The following is a 23,727-nucleotide window of genomic DNA, read 5'->3' as shown; positions in this document are numbered from 1 at the left end:
TCCACAGTAATCGTATTATTGTGTGCATGTAACCGTGTTCAATGAGAGAAGTGAAAAATTATTTGTTAGTTGTTCATTTTCTCAATCTAAAGGCACAGCCTGCAGTAGATTAGAGCCAATGTCTTAAATAGTTATTACTCCAACCACGTGAAAGTCACAAACTGACACATTTTCATTTGTCAAAAAAAAACTTGATATTGAAGGAGTGCCTTTGATTTGATGGCCTTCACATGTGCAGTTCGGCACAAGACGACTGATGACGTGTTTCTGAGAGAGAGCTTAGCTAGCCAACATCGCTATGACATCACCTTAATGCGTGATTGGGGATTTCTGTTGCAGAAGCAGTTTGTGCCCATCTTACTGTCGTTAGTATTGTTGTTTCTGACTCATTAACATATTGTGAGGTGTGCCTTGTAAGAGGCTAAGTTAAATGTGTATAGGGGATAGAATGGAGTTCCAGCAAGTCTCAAACCTTTAATGGTTGAGTATTTGCCATGTCCTATTGGTCTGTTTTGCACTGTAGTCGCTGCCAGTTTGGAAGCCTTTGTTAAGACCAACATTTTGTATTTTATATGACTTTCCCTTCTAGAGGCTTAACAAAAGCTTCCAAACTGGAATTCAATGATATTCTGAAATATGTAAACACATTTGCTAGCAGCCAACTTGCTTGCACCAATCTTATGCAATTACATTAAAATACAAAACTCCATCTCCCCTTAAAGTAATTCATTCATTACAATTACCATAAGAAGATTACAATAACCAACTGTACTGTTGTTTTACAATAACTTACAGGCAGCCAGTTGTGTGTAACTGTAAAAACAATGATAAAAATGATTACAGTAACATTTGGAAACTGTAAAATACAGTATGGAGACATACTGTACCATCTTATATGGTAACTTACAGGCAACTGGCTGCCTGTAAGTCACCATAAAAACAACAACAACAGGAAATGGTTTACAGTGTACAGTCTCTTATTATTATTGATCCTTTTTCACACTTTAGTCCAAATTTTCCTTGCGTCAAGGTGTTTTCATTTACAAGCCTCCCTGAACAGTTCCTCATTGTGGGCCAGCAAGGAACAATACTGTATCTGTCTTTGTTGGGGGGTGAAGGTATTGGCTAGTCTAAGCGTTGTTAGTGTTCCTGCCAGTCATAGAGCTATAAATATACTTACCTCACTTTGTTGATGTGCAGTGTATCACTGAGTACCTTACCACCTCACTCACTGAACTTGCAGCTTAACAACTGTAAGAGCAGAAGTGTTTCCAATGCATTAACTAATTAGCATAATTCAGTTGAATTGTATTGGTTTCTTAAATGTACTGAACTTAAATATAAAAGCAACATGCAACAATTTCAAAGATTTTACTGGGTTACAGTTCATATAACAGTTACAAGCATTTTGCTACAACTTTCATAACATCTGCTAAATATGTGAACAATAACATTTGATTAGAAGGAAATCAGTCAATTGAAATAAACTCTTTAGGTCCTAATCTTTGGATTTCACATGACTGGACAGGGGTGTAGTATGGGGACAATTTCACGCCATATGTATTGAATTTAAAATAAAATAAATTGTAAACATGAAAAATCAAGTTGAAAATGTTAACATATTTTCGTGGAAGGGTGAAATAATTGATATTGAAAAAAACAATTGAAATCTTTTCAGTTAAACTTTCCCAACAACCAATCCTATTTAACCCATTTTACCTATGCTCTTGCCTGCATTTACTACCTTTCGGTTACGCTACTCATATCTTTGCTTTCGATGTCTGTTTCTTTGCTTTCATTGGAAGTTTTTTGGATTGTGAGTTTTGGCTTCTTTCTTTATCATGAAGGGTTTAAAGCGAGGGGAAGACAATGAGTCTCCATTGGTCCACTAGTTTTGGAGTGACGGTTCATCTTAACCCAATCATGATACATGATATACAGGCTTTTTTTCTATTGGCTACGTAACCAGAAGTTCTGACGTCACCACTACACGCCAAATCTTTCCCACAGTGGCCGCATGTTCTGAACATGGCACGCCAAATCTTTCCCACAGTGGCCGCATGTTCTGAACATGGCGTACCAGTTACCAACACCTGCGCCGAACTTTGGGCAACAGGTAATTCGTATGTTTACCAAAGTAGTTACATGGTTTGTCATTAAATGTACTAGATGGATACGCTTCTAATATCCTTACATTATTGACCCGTGACTGACAATTTTGAAGTACATTAGCTTAGTTGGCTGGCTATGGAGTCAGACTAGATAGCGAAATGGAATGAATCGCAAAACTGTATGCCTGTAACGTCACAGCTAGCCACTGCCAGCCATAGTGAAAGGTTTGCCCTGAGTGAATGTGTGTGTGTGAGAGAGAGAGAGAGAGAGAGAGAGAGAGAGTGAGATAAACCAGCGACAATCCTAAATAGCTATTCCCCTAACAATACCTGAAGCCAAGACCCAAACTTGCCTACCAACTGGTCAAATTACAATGTTCATATGTCCTCACAGGCGATGGGGAGGCACATTATGGAGAGGCTCCTATACAGATTGCAGTAAGCCATGCAACGCCTGCCGCCTGCCCTGGATCTTGATTACTTACAGTTTGTCTGCACCAATGAGAATATATATCAGCTCACTAGCAAATTAAGTAGACTTGCAGGGTCTCTCCAAACTGTGTAACCTAGTCAATGCTGAAATGGAAGAAAGATGTGCCCCATCAATTTTTGTTGATGAGTTGTTGATGGTGAAATGGGACGTCCTAAACTGATTGTCAGAACAGCACCTTCGACAGCTGATTTGAAATGGATCTGCCTGTACCTTGCATTGCCCAAATCAAATCAAATTTTATTTGTCACATACACATGGTTAGCAGATGTTAATGCGAGTGTAGCGAAATGCTTGTGCTTCTAGTTCCGACAATGCAGTAATAACCAACAAGTAATCTAACCTAACAAATGATTGGCATCTCAATACAAACTGTCCAACGCAGAATGCTGGAATACGGAATTGCGTGAGGGGAACATACAGATGAGGAGCTGGACAATCTGGTGGCCACATTCAAGACAAGTTCACCACAATTAGTATGGTGAGAGGACATCTGAAAGCACTGGGTCACCGAGTCCAGTGGATGAAATTGTGGGACTCAATGCATCATGTCGATGCTGCAGGAAAGAATGACACGACTTGGAGGTGTTGTCAGATGAACATACTCGGTCCTCTTTCCCTCATACACGTGGACACCAACCGCAAGTTGATCAGGTAAGCTTAGACCCCCTTCAGCTTAGGGGTACACATTTAGTCCTATAACTCATAGCCCATATAATGCTGCCTCTGTATATTTCACTGCATGATGGCTGATTTGGCAAGTATATAAAACTGTCTAAAACGGTCTTTCAACAGATTTGGTGACATAGACTGCTTCTCAAGAAAGGTAACCGATTGATCTCCCATGGTGTTTGAAGTTGGTCATGTTTGATTGACTCAACGTGGATAATCCAATGCTTTCTATTCATAATGGGTTTGAATTATACAACAACATAGCTGTTTTTGTATACATGTGTTATTTTTTTGTAATACACAATATTCTATAGATCATGTATCTCGGTGCAGTATTGAGTAGTTTGGATGAATAAGGTGCCCTATGTAAACTGCCTTTTACTCAGGCCCAGAAGCTAGGATATGCATATGCATGGTAGTATTGGATAGAAAACACTCTAAAGTTTCCAAAACTGTTAAAATAATGTCTGAGTATAACAGAACTGATATGGCAGGCAAAAACCCCAGGAAAATCCATCCAGGAAATGCTATTATTGGTGTCCATATAGGGGGATTGGAGGGACGCCATGTGCGACTGACGTGTTTTCCGTTTGCTCCCGTGGTATTTTTAAAGTTTATGTGAATTTTGCAGCAGAACCGTATTTATTTTCATATATTATTTTGGTGATCCCTTCCCGTAAAAACCAAGACTACTTTACTTCCAAATATCAGCATGTCGACGAAACATAAGGCCAAAAGCATGACTTTGAGAAAACCCGGCCTACAAGACACACTCTCATCACCGCCCTCCCCTGAGCCTGACGGCCCGGGGACTGATACTTTACCCGGGGGGGGCGGCTTGGCCTGGCGGCGCTGAAGTGAACATTCTCGAGGCCATCAAACTACTACGCTCTGAGATAGTTGAAATGAAAACGGAGGTGGTTGCTACGATTGAGGCCCGAATAAAGGAGGTTTCTGATACTTTAAAAGCAGATCTAACCATCCTGCGGAACGAGACGGTGCCGGCAATCGCATCACTCAAAACAACAATGGAGTCGCACACTACAACGATTGCAGCACTGGAGACCTTCGCTACAAATGTCTCCGACTTAACTACATCCCTGGAGGCTGACGTGAAACGCCTAGCTGCGGATTTGAAAAAGGTGAAGGAGAGCTGTGTAAGTTTGGAGGGATTCACTCGCCGCAATAACCTGAGACTTGTATCAGTCCCAGAGTCAGCGGAAATGCCTCGCGCCACGGATTTCGTTTCTGGGCTGCTGAAGGATGTTCTTGCCTTAGATGAAAAGCCCCTGATTGATCGTGCCCACCGGTCGCTGCGCCCAAAGCCCCGGGATGGGGAGAGGCCCCGTGACATAATTCTTCGAGTGCACTTTTTCCATGAGAAGATGGAGATTCTCCGACGAGCCCGCAATACCACTCTGAGCTTTCAAGGACAGAGCTTCTCCATCTACCAGGACTACTCCCCCACTGTTTCCAGGCAGCGCGCAGCTTTCGGACAGGCCAAACGACTACTTCGGGACCATCCAGGTGTGAAGTACGGACTGCGATTCCCGGCCCGTTTATGGCTATCTCATGATGGTAAAGACTACACATTTGAATCTCCGGATGAGGCTCTCTCTCACATTCAACGTCACATCAAGAAGTCTTGAACTTGCTCATAGTTCAGCAACTGTTGCTTGCGAACTGTGGATAGTAAGTAACCCACCTGTGGTACAATTATGTTTAGCTACAACATGCTAATTTTGTATAGTTGGGGAGTTGGCGTACCCATTCAGGCTTATTTGATGTGATCTAATGTTTTGATCATCTAATGTGCTTGCCTTACAAGCATTCAGTCATTTTAATTTCATTGTATTGCGGTTTTACTATACTCCTGTGTTTTCTAGGCTGTCTTGCTCACCTATTCAGTTTGTTTACATAGTGTCTCAGTGACTCAAAATATTCTTGGTTATTTGCTTACTGCATCCGTTTGCATTGACCCAGTAAACAGTAAATGCTTCCCGAGGCGACACGTTTTTTGGGGTCTTCACTTAAATTTTAAAAGTTCTGAGCGTCATTTATGCCCAGCAAGCGTTCAACGTTGCGCACACGTAGTTTTTTGGTCTTGGTTGTAAGCTGTCTCAGCATTCAACTAGACAACTATTATAATAATAATTATTATTATTATTTTTGATTGTCTTAATACGATTTCCTTACTTCAAATTAGGTTTTCGGCTGAGAGCCTTTATACATTCTATTTATTTTCTTTATTTTCTCTCTCAAATGCCTGTTATAAGACTGGGAATATAATTATATACATCTACAAGTGGTGCTTTTGTAATTTCGTCTGCACAAGGGATTCACTTTAATTTTTTTTATTTAAAAAATGATTATCTCTTTTTGCTGTTTGATCCACTAACAAAACACGACTTTAAAGAGCGGGACTGTGGGTTTAGGTTTAAGACCGCACTCTCACAGACATACTGTGCGAAGAGAACATGTTCTATTTAGGCTTGTACCTCGTTTGGGGAGGTACTGTCTGGGATGGGGGGAGGGGGTGGGAGGAGGGGTTGAATTGTTTAGTTCTAATGTTGTCATTCTGTCTTTTTTGTTTTTTTTTCTGTACTTTTTCCAAACATCTACCACCGTACATTATTACTCTGAGACAAGTTATTCTGGGGTTTTTGGGCGCTCATTGCTTTTCCATTCTATGCTCTAATGACAGGGTTGTATAACGGGAATGCCCAGAGGGGCCGAAACAATGCGATCAAGTACATTTCGTGGAACACCAAAGGGGTTAATAACCCAGTGAAGCGTAAGAGGGTGTTGACACACTTAAAGGGTTTGAATGCAAATGTTGCATTTCTACAAGAGACTCACTTGAGGACTGGTGAGCACTTTAGGATGCGTAGGGACTGGGTTGGTCAAGTGTTCCACTCTAACTTTCATAGTAAATCAAGAGGGGCTGCCATTTTGGTTGATAAAGCCACTCCCTTTGTAGCTTCTGAGGTTATCGCTGATCCTAAGGGACGATACGTCATAGTAACCGGTAAACTGTTTTCTACCCCTCTTGTTTTGGCTAGTGTTTATGCTCCCAATTGGGATGACACAAGTTTCATTTCTTCCTTTTTGTCTGCTATACCCAATTTAGATTCTCATTTGTTGATTTTAGGGGGGGATTTCAACTGCAAAATGTCCCCAGTTCTTGACAAGTCCTCACGAACAACTACAGGCCCATCTAAATGTGCCCTACTTATTCAAGCCTTTCTTCAGAAATATGCCATGTTTGAGGCCTGGCGTTTCCTACATCCTACAGATAGACAGTATTCCTTTTATTCTCATGTTCATCAAACATACTCCCGGATTGATTACTTCTTTTTGGACAAAAAACTTCTGCCTAACCTTCGGCAGTGTACTTACAAGAGTATTGTTATTTCTGACCATTCACCATTAGTGCTTGAACTAGAGTTTCCCCAGCGACCTCCTATGTGTTATCAATGGCGTCTTAACCCCATTTTACTCTCAGATAAGGAGTTTGTCAATTTCATTTCTTCTGAAATCACCTTATTCCTAGAAACTAATTCAACACCAGGTATGTCCTGCTCTACCATATGGGAGTCTCTCAAAGCATACCTACGTGGCCAAATTATTTCTTATACAGCCAACCAAAACAGAGTTCGCTCTCAGCGACTTCGGGACCTGAGCGAATCCATAGCCACATTGGATGAGAAGTATGCCACGGTTCCTTCCTCTGATCTGCATAAAGAGCGCCAACTACTCCAATCTGAATTTGATGAGCTTTCTACCAGGCAAGCTGAACAGTTACTCTTGCGAGCTCGGTACAGAGTGTATGAACAAGGCGACAAGGCCAGTAAACTCCTTGCACATCAGATCCGTAAATCTGAGGCCTCACGTTTAATCCCACAAATAAGGACCCCGTCTGGTGCCACCACAGTTATACATAAAGAGATCAATGATCAATTCAAACAATTTTATTCTGCGCTATACACCTCTGAATCCCCTCAAGACCCTTTGCTGATTGATTCCTTCTTTAATGGCCTGAATATGCCTTCAATTGATACAGACACCCATGACTGTCTAGAAGAAGAATTTACACCTGAGGAGATTGCAACAGCAGTGTCCGCAATGAAAAGTGGTAAATCACCGGGTCCGGATGGTTTTCCAACCGAATTTTACAGGACGTTTTCTGGTCTGCTTTGCCCATTCTTGTCTCGACTATTTGCAGAGTGCCTTAATACCTCAAAGCTACCGCCTAGTCTTTATCAGGCTTCAATTTCATTACTATTAAAGAAAAACAAAGACCCCCTGGAATGTGGATCCTATCGCCCAATCTCGCTTTTAAACTGTGATTACAAAATCCTAGCCAAGCTTTTAGCCATCCGTATGGAAGGCTCGCTGCATCAAGTAATACACTCTGACCAGACTGGCTTTGTGAGAAATAGGCATTTGTTTTTCAATATTAGGCGCCTTATGAATATACTGTACTCCCCTGCGTCGGAGGACCCAGGGGTGGTGGTCTCACTTGATGCAGAAAAAGCGTTTGACCGCGTTGAGTGGGATTACCTAACAGCTACCCTTTATAGATTTGGCTTTGGCCCCAAATTCATTGCGTGGATAAAGATTCTTTATTTTTCCCCCATGGCTTCGGTACGGACTAACAACTTGTCCTCTGACTATTTTCCCTTGCACCGCGGATCCAGACAGGGCTGTCCACTCTCCCCCTTGTTGTTTGCTTTGGCAATCGAACCTCTCGCCATTGCACTACGCTCTAATGATGCCATTCAAGGAATAATCCGGACGGGCTCAGAGCAGAAAGTCTCGCTATATGCGGATGACCTCCTTTTGTTTATCTCTAACCCTGATACCTCATTGCCACGCGCCTTATCTGTTCTTAAAAGGTTTGGATCAATCTCAGGGTACAAGCTGAATCTAGGCAAGAGTGAGCTTTTTCCTGTAAACAAGGCTGCTTTAAAGTGCTCTTTTACAAGTTCTCAGTTTAGGATTGTCCGGGATCAATTCACCTACTTGGGAGTTAAAGTGACAAGGAAATATTCAAATCTGTTTCAGGAAAACTTGGTTGCTCTAGCAGACAGTTTGAAACAATCTTTTACTTTTTGGAATGCGCTACCTCTTTCTCTTATCGGAAGGATTAATGTCATTAAAATGAGTGTGTTGCCCAAATTTCTATATTTATTTCAATGTTTACCCATTTTTATTCCAAAATCTTTTTTTATTTCACTGGATCAAACATTCATGCATTTTATTTGGGATGGCAAGGTACCACGGATTGGTAGAAAACATTTACAGAAGCCTAAGTCATTGGGGGGTTTAGCTCTACCAAATTTTCAGACATACTATTGGGCTGCAAATTTCAGAGCCCTTCTGTACTGGCTGCAGACTGATCCTACTGGCCCTAGACCAATCTGGGTCCAGATGGAGTCTGAATCGTGTAAACCTGCTGCACTTTCTTCTGTGTTGTGCTCGTCTCTCCCAGTGTCCCTAGGCAAAAGGTGTGTCAACCCAATTGTAAAGCAGTCTCTTAAAATTTGGAATCAGTTCCGTTTAGCCTTTGGCCTCCGAGGCTTTTCTCTATCAGGCCCAATCAATCAGAACATTTTATTTCCTCCATCTTTGAATGATGGGGCTTTTGGCATCTGGCACTCACTAGGCCTCTCCTCACTAGCCCAATTATTCTTTGATGATACATTTGCCTCTTTTGCTCAGCTACAGGAAAGGTTCAACCTCCCCCAATCCCACTTTTTCCGCTATCTCCAGACTAGGAACTTTGTCAGAGCTAACACACCTGAATTTCCCCATAGGCCTGTGAATACAGCTATGGAGAGCATCCTGGAGCTGAACAAGCTTCCTAGGGGCGCAATTTCAGATGTATATGCAATCATTCATGACTTACAGAACCCTTCTTTGGTGCCTTTAAAGACTCGATGGGAAAAGGATTTGGGGGAGGAACTTGGGGAAGACACCTGGGAATCTGTGCTGCGCAGGGTGCATTCGTCCTCTTTTAGCACTAGACACAGCCTCATTCAATTCAAGGTGGTTCACCGTATCCACTGGTCTGGGGCCAGACTTGGAAGAATATTCTCTGATTTTGATCCTACCTGTGTCAGATGTAAAATTGAACCAGCCACACTGTTGCATATGTTCTGGGGCTGTCATAAACTGTCAGGTTTCTGGGAATTAATATTTAAATGTTTCTCTGATATATATAACACTGTTATAGATCCCTCTCCCCTTACAGCCCTTTTTGGAGTACTGCCCATAGGCACCCCCCTGTCAAGAATCCAGTCGGACACTGTTGCTTATACAACTCTTTTAGCTAGACGGCTAATACTACAGAACTGGAAGATGGCAGCTCCCCCATCTTATAAATATTGGGTGAGAGATGTGTTGTGCTCTCTGAAACTAGAAAAAATTAAATTCAATTCACGTGGGAACCCCAAACTGTTTAATGAGGCTTGGGCTCCATTCCGGTCTTACTTTAAACAGTCCATCCTCTGATGGCATTCCTATTAAAACCAAAATAAGTCTGTATTTGACCCCCCTGTGACTTAGAGGTTGGATGAGCATTTCTCTGTGTTTTTTTCTGGGGTGGGGGTGGGGGGCATTAAGGTTGATGTGCTTATTGATTGTGACCTGCGGATGCCTTGTTCATCTTGCCCGGGCAGAGACTAAGGTGTGAGCTTGTTTTTCCCAGTTATTTTTATTTTTTAATTCTGTTCACGCCTACATAAAATTATTATTATTCATTTTTTATTTTAAAGCATTGTAAACTTTTTATTTTTGGTCCAGTGGATGGTTGGTCTGTGGCCTTGACTGTCTGTGAGTGGTTGCATTTCTCCACCCCATCCCTTGACTGTTTACAGGAACAATGGTGAGGTGTTTGCTCTGTCCCTATACTATAGATTGCCCTTTAACCTTTTGTAGCCTTCTGCCTGGTGTGTTTAACTTGTCTAAAGTATGGTATCTTTAAAGTTATTTTTTTTATATGTATTATTTGTATTTTTTCTAGTTGAGTATATTATTTATATTGCTTTGTCTTGTCTGTGTGTGTGTAAAACTTAATAAACAGAGTTTTCAAGGAAATGCTATTATTTTGAAATGGCTGTTTTCCATTGAAAGCCTATCCACCATACAAATACTTATGACGCAGTTCACGATCCCTATGGCTTCCACTACATGTGGCCAGTCTTTAGGCATAGTTTCAGGCTTTTACTCTGAAAAATGAGGGAGAAACACCACCTTCAATGAGTGGACAGTGGAAATTTCCAGAGATGTGGCCTGCGTATGACCGGGAGTGTGCCTTTCTTGTTTTTCTTTTCTATTGACGAAGCTATTGTCCGGTTGAAATATGATTGATTATTCATGACAAAAACAACCTGAGGATTGATTATAAACATAGTTTGACATGTTTCTACGAACTTTTATGGTACTTTTTAGATTTTTCGTCTGCCTGCTGTGACCGCGCTTTGTGCCAATGGATTACTGAACAAAACGCACCAACAAAACTGAGGTTTTTGGACATAAAGAGGGACTTTATCGAACAAAACAAACATTTATTGTGTAACATGGAGTCTTGTGAGTGCAAGTATCCTAAGATCACCAAAGGTAAGTGATACATTTTGTTGAATTGCGACTCCATTTTGTCTCTGAACTGACATTTTGCCTGTTTGATTGACATAACTGCACTGTTTGTATTCAACCATATTCCCAATCACCTTGCCGTGGTTAAAAGCGGTGGTTTGCGCTTTCAGTTTTGTGCGAATGCTGTTATCTGTCCACAGTTTTTGATTTGGGTAGGAATAGTCACAGAGGGAACAACATCCCCTATACACTTCCTGATGAACTCAGTCACTGTGTCAGTGTATAAGTCAATGTTATTCTCAGAGGTAACCCGGAACATATCCCAGTCCGCATGATCAAATATATCTTGAAGCATGGATTCTGATTGTTCAGACCAGCATTGAATAGACCTTGGCACGCGTACTTCCTGTTTGAGTTTCTGCCTATAAGACGGGTGAAGGATAATGGAGTCGTGATATGATTTGCCGAAGGAAGACGGGGGAGGGCCTTGTCCGCCTTTCTTCTTCCTATGGGGTTCTTTATTCCTGTCTGCACGATGTACTGAAAATCCAGCTGTCTGTATGGAAGGGGACAGTATATCTGGAGAGAGCCATGATTCCATGTAACAGAGTATGTTACAGTCCCTGATGTCTCTCTAGAATGAGATCCTTGCCTTGTGCTCATCTACTTTATTGTCCAGGGACTGAACATTAACGAGTAATGTATTCGACGCAGTGGATGATGTGCACGCCTCCTGCGTCAGACTAGAAGTACACTCCGAATGCCTCTTCTACGCCGGCGGCATCTTGGAGCAGCCTCTGGGATAAGTTCAATTAACATGTGGGCTACGAACAAAGGATCCAATTTGGGGAAGTCCTATTTCTGGTTGGAATGCTGGTGAGTTGCCACCGCTCTGATATCCCAATGTTATTTGCCGGCTGTATGTAATGAAATAACAAAAAACTTACTGTGTTAATAATGTAAGAAATAACACACACAAAAAAACTATAAAGTTGCTTACGAGCTAGAAGCAGAGCTGCCCTGTCTACCGACGCCATCTTAACACGAATGAGCGCCATTTTAACATGAATAAAAGTTGAAATACGTAATTTAAAGACGTCTATATTTGGGCCAAATAAAGGCAGGTCTGGACCACACCAAGAAAAGACGTTCAAAGGCTTTGGTGTTGGTCCATGCTTACTGAGGTGTAGCCTACAGTGTTGCCTGAAATGACATTTTATGAATGGCCATCTACTTTGTAAGCCTACCGTTTGTAACACACAAAAGAAATATGATGTCTGGAAAGGACCAAAAAAAGACGTCCAAAAGACGTTTGCTCGTGCTTACTGGGTTGTAGCTTACCATGTCAGCCCACAATGGAATTTTCTGAATGCCGATCCACGCGGTAGGCCCACCATTTGTAAAACAGACAGTTGCATTGGATTTATTAGTCCTGATTCCTGTGACGTATCAATTTGGCTATTTAAGCTTTGAATATCCGCTACCCGACTTTATCATTAGTTATCGTGAGCCTATTTGCAATGTGTTTACACAGCGGGAAATGCAGAGGTAATTTTTTTTTTGTTGCCAAGATCAGCTTGTCAATAATTGATAGATACAAACTTGAAACCGGTGTTCATGACAATGGGGTAAAACTCCTGAACAACAGTTGTGATGGTCCATTTTACTTTGACCTGTACTGTTTTCAGGATATGTTGTTTGTTAACATAACAGCACATTTTTGTTGTTGTTGATTGGGAGCCATTAAGGTTAGGCTATTTGATCAGAGAAACCTGCATGAAAAAAAGTGTTTGCCTCATTAAATTGACATATATTTTATCTCCAACCAGAAGCCATGGATTACAGGCAGCATCCGCACTGAGCTAAAGGAAAGAGCTGCTGCTTTCAAGGAGCGGGACTCTAACCCGCTAGCTTATAAGAAATCCCACTATGCCCTCTGATGAACCATCAAAAATGCTAAGCATCAATACAGGACTAATATCGAGTTGTACTACACCGTCTCTGACGCTCGTCGGATGTGGCAGGGCTTGCAAACCATTAGACTACAAGGGGAAGCACAGCCGAGAGCTGCCCAGTGTGCAAGCTTACCAGACGAGCTAAACTGCTTCTATATTCGCTTTGAGGCAAATAACACTGAAACATGCATGAGAGCACCAGCTGTACCGGTAGACTGTGATCACGCTCTCCGCAGCCGATGTGACTAAGACCTTTAGACAGGTCAACATTCACAAGGCCGCAGAGACAGACAGATTACCAGGATGTGTACTGCGAGCATGCGCTGAACAACTGGCAAGTGTCTTCACTGACATTTTCAACCTCTCCCTGTTCGAGTCTGTAATACCAACATGTTTTAAGCAGACCACTGTAGTGCCTGTGCCCAAGAACACTAAGGTAACGTGCCTAAATGGCTACCGACCAGTAGCACTCACATCTGTAGCAATGAAGCACTTTGAAAAGCTGGTCATGGCTCACATCAACACCATCATCACAGAAACCCAAGACCCACTCCAATTTGCATACATGGCTCACATCAATACCACCATCCCAGAAACCCTAGACCCACTCCAATCTGCATACCCCAACAGATCCACAAATGATACAAACTCTATTGCACTCCACACTGCCCTTTACCACCTAGACAAAAGGAACACCTATGTGAGAATGCTATTCATTGACTACAGCTCAGCGTTCAACACCATAGTGCCCTCATCTCATCAATAAGCTAAGGACCCTGGGATTAAACACCTCCCTCTGCAACTGGATCCTGAACTTCCTGACGGGCCGCCCCCAGGTGGTAAGGGTAGGTCAGAACACATCCGCCACGCTGATCCTCAACACAGGGTGCCCTTCATGGGTGTGTGCTCAGCCCCCTCCTGTTGTCCCTGTTCACTCATGACTGCCCGGCCAGGCACAACTCCAACACCATCATTCAATTTGCAGATGACACAACAGCGTTAGGCCTGATCACCGACAGCAATGAGACAGCCTATAGGGGGGAGGTCAGAGATCTGGCCGTGTGGTGCCAGGACAACAACCTCTCCCTCAACGTGATCAAGACAAAGAAGATGATTGTGGACTATAGGAAAAAGAGGACCGAGCACGTCCCCATTCTCATCGACGGGGCTGCAGTGGAGCAGGTTGAGAGCTTCAAGTTCCTTGGTGTCCACATCACCAACAAACTAACATGGTCCAAGCACACCAGACAGTCGTGAAGCGGGCATATTCCCCCTCAGGAGACTGAAAAGATTTGGCAGCGGTCCTCAGATCCTCAAAAGGTTCTACAGCTGCACCATCGCGAGCATCCTGTCTGGTTACATCACTGCCTGGTATGGCAACTGCTCTGCCTCCGACCCCAAGACACTACAGAGGGTAGTGCGTATGGCCCAGTACAACACTGGGGCCAAGCTTCCTGCCATCCATGACCTCTATACCAGGCCGTGTCAGAGGAAGGCCCTGAAAATTGTCAAAGACTCCAGCCACCCTAGTCTGTTCCCTCTGCTACCGCACGGTAAGCGGTACCGGAACGCCCAGTCTAGGGCCGAGAGACTTCTAAACAGCTTCTACCCCCAGGCCATAAGACTCCTGAACATTTAGTCAAATGGCTACCCAGACTATTTGCATTGACCCCCCCCCCCCCCCCCCCCACCACTGCCACTCTCTGTTGTCATCTATGCATTGTCACTTTAATTAACTCTACCTACATGTACATACTACCTCAAATAACCGGTGTCCCCGCACATTGACTCTGTACTGACACCCCCCTCCATATATTGTTATTTGTTACTGCTGCTCTTTAATTACTTGTTACTTTTATCTCTTATTCTTATCTGTTTTTTTAACTGCACTGTTGGTTAGGGGCTCGTAAGTAAGCATTTCACTGTGAGGTGGAAGTTTGTATTTTGCGCATGAGACAAATAAAATTGGATTTGATTTGAAGTTACTTGCCTAAATCAGGGGTTCCCAAAACCATCTACCCCACCCCATGTGCTTGGGGATTTTTTATTTTACTTGTTAAGCCAAGGCCCAGTAGTAAACTCTGGTGGTTGGAAAACTCTGGCCTAAATGGCAAGGATGTAACATTGAAGGTGCAGCTTTTACCAAGGCAACCGCCGACTCAAATCAAAGACTCTATCAGTTCTCTGTTTACTTTTGCTGATATTTCTGTAGTCAAGTCAGTGTGTTCTATTTTGATTTGGTAAGCCATTGTCCGGGTGAGTATATTTCATGATACCTTTTTGCTGCAACAACTTGCTAAAACAAGGAGCAACAACGTTTAGTCATGTTGTAAATAGTCCATGTTACGGGGGAAAGCAGCTGTTCTTTGCACAACACAAACTAAGCAATCCCAAAGAACTGAAATATACTTTTAAGGTGGAGAGGATGTTTTTTGTGGGAAACCCTGGCCTAAATGGCAAGTGTAAAATGTTGAATGTGCTTTTGCCTAGGTGACCTAAGACTTTAATCAGATGTGATGTTCTGTGTTTGCCGTTTACTGATATTTCTCAGTCAAGTCAGTGTGCATTGTTTTGAATCAACACTACTTGAGTATTTCAAATGTTTTGGGCAGCAGAAAAGTGTTCAATGCTTATTACAAAGTTGTATGTTTAATGCAAAGTTTACTCTATCTAAAATACTTTTGAGTTTACTAAGAGGACTTTTCCTGCAGAAGGGTAATTGTGGTGCCTCATTTGTCTGCTTAACAATATATGTTGTCTTTTTTTAATCTTTTCAAATCTCATCACTATTTGACCTCTTATTCATGATTTACAGTTGAAGTCGGAAGTTTACATACACTTAGGTTGGAATCATTAAAACTTGTTCATCAACCACTCCACAAAGTTCTTGTTAACAAACTATAGTTTTGGCAAGTCGGTTAGGACATCTACTTTGTGCACGACACTAGCAATGTTTCCAACAATTGTTTTACAGACAGATTATTTCCCTTATAATTCACTGTATCACAATTCCAGTGGGTCAGAAGTTTATATACACTAAGTTGACTGTGCCTTTTCTCAATAGGGGGGGCGCTGTTCTCACTTTGTAAAAAATCGTTCCCAAATTAAACTGCCTCGTACTCAATTCTTGCTCGTACAATATGCATATTATTATTACTATTGGATAGAAAACACTCTCTAGTTTCTAAAACCGTTTGAATTATATCTGTGAGTAAAACAGAACTCATTTTGCAGCAAACTTCCTGTCAGGAAGTGAGAAATCTGAAATCGGGGGCTCTGTTCCAGGGTCAGCCTATCAATTTGCATGGAATCTATGGGTCTACCTGCACTGCATACGCCTTCCACTAGATGTCAGTAGGCAGTGAGAGTTGGAATGGGGTGTACAGCTCTATCTGAGGCCGAACAAGACCTGTTGGAATGACGCGACCACTCTTTCCTTTATTCTGCATGGCGCGAAGGGGACCCCTGGATTGCGTTCTGAAAAGCTTTCGTTATAGGCGTTAGATATATCGGGCTCTGATTTTATTTGATATATGTGTTAAAAACATCATCAACTAGTTATATTAAACCGACTTCTATCAGTTTATATCAGTTTATTACGATTTTCGGTATTTTCTTTGTTATGCGTTCTGGTGAGTTGGACACTTCTGTGCCGCATGGCTAGCGTTTGCTAGCGTTCTACAGATGAAGAGGGCATTCTACAACCAAACAACGATTATTCTGGACAAAGGACCCCTTGTACAAGATTCTGATGGAAGATCATCAAAAGTAGGAACAATTTATGATGTTATTTCTTATTTCTGTCAAATGTTTAGACGTATATTCCACCCAGATTTCGGGCGCTGTCTCGCTATAACGTAAGCTGTATGTCGTACTAAAGTTATTTTTAAAAATCTAACACAGCGGTTGCATTAAGAACTAGTGTATCTTTCATTTGCTGTCCAACCTGTATTTTTTAGTAAAGTTTATGATTAGTTATTTGATTAGATGATGTGAGTGTCAGAAATATATCCGGATAATTTTGTGCAGTTTGGCTACGTATTAACATTGTTCAACCACGAATTGTACCGCTAAATATGCACATTTTCGAACAAACCATATATGTATTGTGTAATATGATGTTATAGGACTGTCATCTGATGAAGTTTGAGAAGGTTAGTGAAAATATGAATATCTTTTGCTGGTTTATTCGCTATCGCTAACGTGCCTTGAATGAATGCGGTTGTGTGGTAGGCTATTGTAGTAAGCTAATATAATGCTATATTGTGTTTTCGCTGTAAAACACTTAAAAAATCTGAAATATTGGCTGGATTCACAAGATGTTTGTCTTTCATTTGCTGTACACCTTGTATTTTTCATAAATGTTTTATGATGAGTATTTAGGTATTTCACGTTGGTTTCTGTAGTTATTCTAGCTGCTTTGGTGAGATTTTGTGATGGTGGCTGCAATGTAAAACTATGATTTATACCTGAAATATGCACATTTTTCGAACAAAGCATATGCTATACAATAAATCTGTTATAAGACTGTCATCTGATGAAGTTGTTTCTTGGTTAGTGACTATTTATATCTTTATTTGGATGAATTTGTGATAGCTACCTATGCAGTAAAAAATGGTGAAAATATGCGGTTGGGACTTTTGCTATCGTGGTTAGCTAATAGAAATACATATTGTGTTTTCCCTGAAACATTTTAAAAATCGGAAATGATGGCTGGATTCACAAGATGTGTATCTTTCATCTGGTGTCTTGGACTTGTGATTTCATGATATTTAGATGCTAGAATTTACTTGTGGCGCTATGCTAGGCTATGTTAGTCAGCTTTTTTACTGATGAGGGTGCTCCCGGATCCGGGATGAGTACCAAGTAGAAGTTTGGAAAATTCCAGAAAATAATTTAATGGCTTTAGAAGCTTCTGATAGGCTAATTGACACCATTTGAGTCAATTGGCGGTGTACCTGCGGATGTATTTTAAGGCCTACCTTCAACCTCAGTGCCTCTTTGCCTCACATCATGGGAAAATTAAATCAGCCAAGACCTCAGATTAAAAATTGTCGACCTCCACAAATCTGGTTCATCCTTGGGAGCAATTTCCAAATGCCTGAAGGTACCACGTTCATCTGTACAATCAATAGTACTCAAGTATTAACACCATGGGACCACGCAGCCGTCATACCACTCAGGAAGGAGACGCATTCTGTCTCCTAGAGATGAATGTACTTTGGTGTGGAAAATGCAAATCCATCCCAGAACAACAGCAAATGACATTGTGAAGATGCTGGAGGAAACAGACACAAAGGTATCTATATCCACATTAAAACGAGTCCTACATCGACATAACCTGAAAGGCCGCTCAGCAAGGAAGAAGCCACTGCTCAAAAACCGCCATAAAAAAAGCTAGACTACGGTTTGCAACTGAACATGTGGACAAGGATAGTACTTTTTGGAGAAATGTCCTCCTGGTCTGATGAATCAAAAATAGAACTGTTTGGCCATAATGACCATCGTTATGTTTGGAGGAAAAAGGGGGAGGCTTGCAAGCCGAAGAACACCATCCCAACCGTGAAGCACAGGGGTGGCAGCATCATGTTGTGGGGGTGCTTTTCTGCTGGAGGGACTGGTGCACTTCACAAAATAGATTGGCATCATTAGCAAGGAAAATTGTCAATATATTGAAGCAACATCTCAAGACATCAGTAAGGAAGTTTAAAGCTTGGTCGCAAAAGGGTCTTCCAAATGGACAATGACCCCAAGCATACTTCCAAAGTTGTTGCAAAATGGCTTAAGGACAACAAAGTCAAGGTGTGGCCATCGCAAAGCCCTGACCTCAATCCCATAGAACATTTGAGGGGCAGAACTGAAAAAGCGTCTGTGAGGAAGGAGGAATACAAAACTGACTCAGTTACACCAGCTCAGTCAGGCGGAATGGGCCAAAATTCACCCAACTTATTGTGGGAAGCTTGTAGAAGGCTACCTAAGACATTTGACCCAAGTTAACCCATTTTAAAGGCAATGCTACCACATACTAATTGGGTGTATATGAACTTCTGACCCACTGGGAATGTGATGAAAGAAATAAAAACTAAAATATATAATTCTCTCTACTACTATTCTGACATTTCACATTCTTAAAATAAAATGGCGATCCTAACTGACCTAAGACAGGGAATATTTACTTGGATTAAATATATTTGGCTAAGGTGTATATAAACTTCTGACTTCAACTTTATATATCATTTGGCAATTTGGGTGAATTTTTAGAAGGATCAGAACCATCTTTGAAGATATCTCTCTAGTGGTGTGGGGCCTGTGCTTTGGCAAAGTGGGTGGGGTTATATCCTGCCTGGTTGGGCCTGTCCGGGGGTATCGTCAGACAGGGTCACAGTGTCTCCCGACCCCTCCTGTCTCAGCCTCCAGTATTTATGCTGCAATAGTTTGTGTCGGTGGGCTAGGGTCAGTCTGTTATATGTGGAGTATTTCTCCTGTCTTATCTCATATCTTGTGTGAATTTAAGTATGTTCCCTCTAATTCTCTCTGCCTCCCCTCCCAGAGGACCTGAGTCCTGGGAACTTGCCTCATGACTACCTGGCCTGATGACTCTTTGCTGTCCCCAGTCCACCTGGTTGTGCTGCTGCTCCAGTTTCAACTGTTCTGACTGTGGATATGTAAACCTGACCTGTTCACCGGACGTGCTACCTTGTCCGGGACCTGCTGTTTTCGACTCTCTCTCTCTCTACCGCACCTGCTGTCTCTACCTCTGAATGCTCAGCTATGAAAAGCCAACTGACATTTACTCCTGAGGTGCTGACCTGTTGCACCCTCTACAACCACGGTGATTATTATTATTTGACCCTGTTGGTCATCTATGAACGTTTGAACATCTTGGCCATGTACTGTTATAATCTCAACCCAGCATAACCAGAAGAGGACTGGCCCCCCCTCCGAGCCTGTTTCCTCTATGTTTCTTCCTAGGTTCCTGCCTTTGTAGCGAGTTTTTCCTAGCCACCATGTTTCTATATCTGCATTACCTGCTGTTTGGGGTTTTAGGCTGGGTTTCTATATCGCACTCTGTGACATCAGCTGATGTAAAAGGGATTTATAAATGAATTAAATTGATTGATCTGCTTCCAATCCACCTTCATGGAGAAGCTAAACCAGTACACTCCAATACTGTTCTACTTGAGGAGGCTTTTGAACCAAATGGGCAGGAAAGGCTACAAAGGCCCTATCCTAAATCGTCCCCTAAACCCTAAGCACTTGTGAAGATCTGAGAGGATTTGGTTGGTATACACAAAATGGTGTAACTACAACCTAGGGAGGCAAGGTGTAATTATCAGATTGATAACAGCTGTCCAATCTTCTCAGTTCTCCACACGTGCAGTGTCCAGTTTGGGTGATTTAAAAAAAAAAAAAAAAATTCACCTTTTATTTAACCAGGTAGGCTAGTTAAGAACAAGTTCTTATTTACAACTGCGACCTGGCCAAGAAAAAGCAAAGCAGCGCGACACAAACAACAACACAGAGTTACACATGGAATAAACAAACATACAGTCAACACAATAGAAAAAGTATATATACAGTGTGTGCAAATGAGGTAAGGCAATAAATAGGCCATAGTGGCGAAATAATTACAATTTAGCAAGTAAACACTGGAGTGATAGATGTGCAAAAAGATACTGGGGTGCAAAGGAGCAAAAAAATTGAAGAAATAATAATAACAGCATGAGGATGAGGTATTTGAATGGGCTATTTACAGATGGGCTATGTACAGGTGCAGTGATCTGCGAGCTGCTCTGGCAGCTGGTGCTTGAATTTAGTGAGGGAGAAATTAGTCTCCAGCTTCAGTGATATTTGCAATTCGTTCCAGTCATTGGCAGCAGAGAACTGGAAGGAAAGGCGGCCAAAGGAGGAAATGGCTTTGGGGGTGACCAGTGAAATATACCTGCTGGAGCGCGTGCTATGAGTGGGTGCTGCTATGGTGACCAGTGAGCTGAGATAAGGCGGGGCTTTACCTAGCAAAGACTTATAGGGGACCTGGAGCCAGTGGGTTTGGCGACAAATATGAAGCGAGGGCCAGCAAACGAGAGCATACAGGTCACAGTGGTGGGTAGTGTATGGGGCTTTGGTGACAAAACGGAATTTGCTAAGTAGAGTGTTGGAGGCTATTTTGTAAATGACATCGCCGAAGTCAAGGATCGGTAGGATAGTCAGTTTTACGAGGGTATGTTTGGCAGCATGAGTGAAGGATGCTTTGTTGCGAAATAGGAAGCTGATTCTAGATTTAATTTTAGATTGGAGATGCTTAATGTGAGTATGGAAGGAGAGTTTAGAGTCTAACCAGACACCTAGGTATTTGTAGTTGTCCACGTATTCTAAGTCAGTACCGTCCAGAGTAGTGATACTGGACGGACGGGCAGGTGCGGGCAGCGATCGGTTGAAGAGCATGCATTTAGTTTAACTTGCATTTAAGAGCAGTTGAGGCCACGGAAGGAGAGTTGTATGGCATTGAAGCTCGTCTGGAGGTTAGTTAAGACAGTGTCCAAAGAAGGGCCAGAAGTATACAGAATGGTGTCGTCTGCGTAGAGGTGGATGAGAGAATCACCAGCAGCAAGAGCGACATCATTGATATATACAGAGAAAAGAGTCGGCCTGAGAATTGAACCCTGTGGCACCCCCATAGAGAGTACCAGAGGTCCGGACAACAGGCCCTCCGATTTTACACACTGAACTCTGTCTAAGAAGTAGTTGGTGAACCAGGCGAGGCAGTCGTTTGAGAAACCAAGGCTGTTGAGTCTGACGATAAGAATGTGGTGATTGACAGAGTCGAAAGCCTTAGCCAGGTCGATAAATACAGCTGCACAGTATTGTCTCTTATCGATGGCGGTTATGATATCGTTTAGGACCTTGAGTGTGGCTGAGGTGCACCCATGAACAGCTCGGAAACCGGATTGCATAGTGGAGAAGGTACGGTGGGATTCGAAATGGTCGGTGATCTGTTTGTTAACTTGGCTTTCAAAGACCTTAGAAAGGCAGGGTAGGATAGATATAGGTCTGTAGCAGTTTGGGTGTAGAGTGTCTACCCCTTTGAAGAGAGGGATGACTGCGGCAGCATTCCAATCGTTGGGGATCTCGGACGATACGAAAGAGAGGTTGAACATGCTAGTAATAGTGGTTGCACTAATTTCGGCTAATTAAATCATTTTAGAAAGAGAGGGTCCAGATTGTCTATCCCAGCTGATTTGTATGGGTCCAGATTTTGCAGCTCTTTCAGAACATCAACTATCTGGATTTGGGTGAAGAAGAAAGGCTTGGGCAATGGGGGACCTTTTGGGCAAGTTGCTGTGAGGGGTGTAGGGCTGTTGACAGGGGTAGCCAGGTGGAAAGCATGGCCAGCCGTTGAAAAATGCTTATTGAAATTTTCAATCATCGTGGATTTATCGGTGGTGACAGTGTTTCCTAGCCTCAGTGCAGTGGGCAGCTGGGAGGAGGTACTCTTTTTCTCCATGGACTTTTTCTACAGTGTCCCAGAAAGTTTTGGAGTTTGTGCTACAGGATGCAAATTTCTGTTTGAAAAGGCTAGCCTTTGCTTTTCAAACTGCCTGTGTATATTGGTTCCTAACTTCCCTGAGAAGTTGCATATCGTGGGGGCTATTCGATGCCAATATAGTACGCCACAGGATGCTTTTGTGCTGGTCAAGTGCAGTCAGGTCTGGAGTGAACCAAGGGCCATATCTGTTCCTGGTTCTACTTTTTTTTTGAATGGGGCATGCTTATTTAAAATGGTGAGGAAAGCACTTTTTAAAGAACAACCAGGCGTCCTCTACTGATGGAATAAGGTTAATATCCTTCCAGGATGCCTGGGCCAGGTCGATTAGGAATGCCTGCTCGCTGAAGTGTTTTAGGGAGCGTTTGACAGTTATGAGGGGTGGTCGTTTGACCGCAGACCCATTACAGACGCAGGTAATGAGGCAGTGATCGCTGAGATCCTGGTTAAAGACAGCAGAGGTGTATTTGGAGGGCAGGTTGGTTAGGATGATATCTATGAGGGTGCTCTTGTTTACAGATTTGGGGTTGGACCTGGTAGGTTCATTGATAATTTTTGTGAGATTGAGGGCATCAAATCAAAGTTTATTTGTCACGTGCGCTGAATACAACAGATGTAGACCTTACAGTGAAATGCTTACTTACAGGCTCTAACCAATAGTGCAAAAAATTTATTAGGTGAACAATAGGTAGGTAAAGAATTAAACAACAGTAAAAAGACAGGCTATATACAGTAGTGAGGTAATAAAAGTAGCGAGGCTACATACAGACACCGGTTAGTCAAGCTGATTTGAGGAAATATGTACATGTAGATATGGTTAAAGGGACTATGCATATATGATGAACAGAGAGTAGCAGTAGCGTAAAAGAGGGGTTGGCGGGTGGTGGGTGGAACACAATGCAGATAGCCCGGTTAGCCAATGTGCGGGAGCACTGGTTGGTCAACCCAATTGAGGTAGTATGTACATGAATGTATAGTTAAAGTGACTTTGCATATATGATAAACAGAGAGTAGCAGCAGCGTAAAAATAGGGGTTGGGGGGGCAGACAATGCAAATAGTCTGGGTAGCCATTTGATTACCTGTTCAGCAGTCTTATGGCTTGGGGGTAAAAACTGTTGAAGCCTTTTTGTCCTAGACTTGGCACTCCGGTACCGCTTGCCATGTGGCTATAAAGCTTAATTGTAGGATGGCCGGGGTGTTAAGCATGTCCTAGTTTAGGTCACCTAACAGCACGAGCTCTGAAGATAGATGGGGGGCAATCAATTCACATATGGTGTCCAGGGCACAGCTGGGAGCAGAAGGTAGTCTATAGCAAGCGGCAGCGGTGAGAGACTTGTTTCTGGAAAGGTGGATTT

General features: G+C 42.5%; 1 protein-coding gene across 1 annotated transcript in view; it reads left to right on the top strand.

The window, feature by feature from the left end:
• Positions 1-10,856: 10,856 nt before the first annotated feature.
• Positions 10,857-23,727, top strand: part of LOC120043973 (interferon a3-like) — a 34,188-nt gene continuing 21,317 nt past the window's right edge. The window contains exon 1 of the mRNA XM_038988568.1: positions 10,857-10,896. Within this exon, the coding sequence (XP_038844496.1) occupies positions 10,857-10,896 (40 nt within the window). The remainder of the gene's footprint in view (positions 10,897-23,727) is intronic.

This window comes from Salvelinus namaycush, chromosome 3 (genome assembly GCF_016432855.1).
Source record: "Salvelinus namaycush isolate Seneca chromosome 3, SaNama_1.0, whole genome shotgun sequence".
In the NCBI taxonomy this organism is placed as follows: domain Eukaryota; kingdom Metazoa; phylum Chordata; class Actinopteri; order Salmoniformes; family Salmonidae; genus Salvelinus; species Salvelinus namaycush.
The sequence above is the reverse complement of the archived record's forward strand: the minus strand, read 5'-3'. Positions and strand labels throughout refer to the sequence as shown.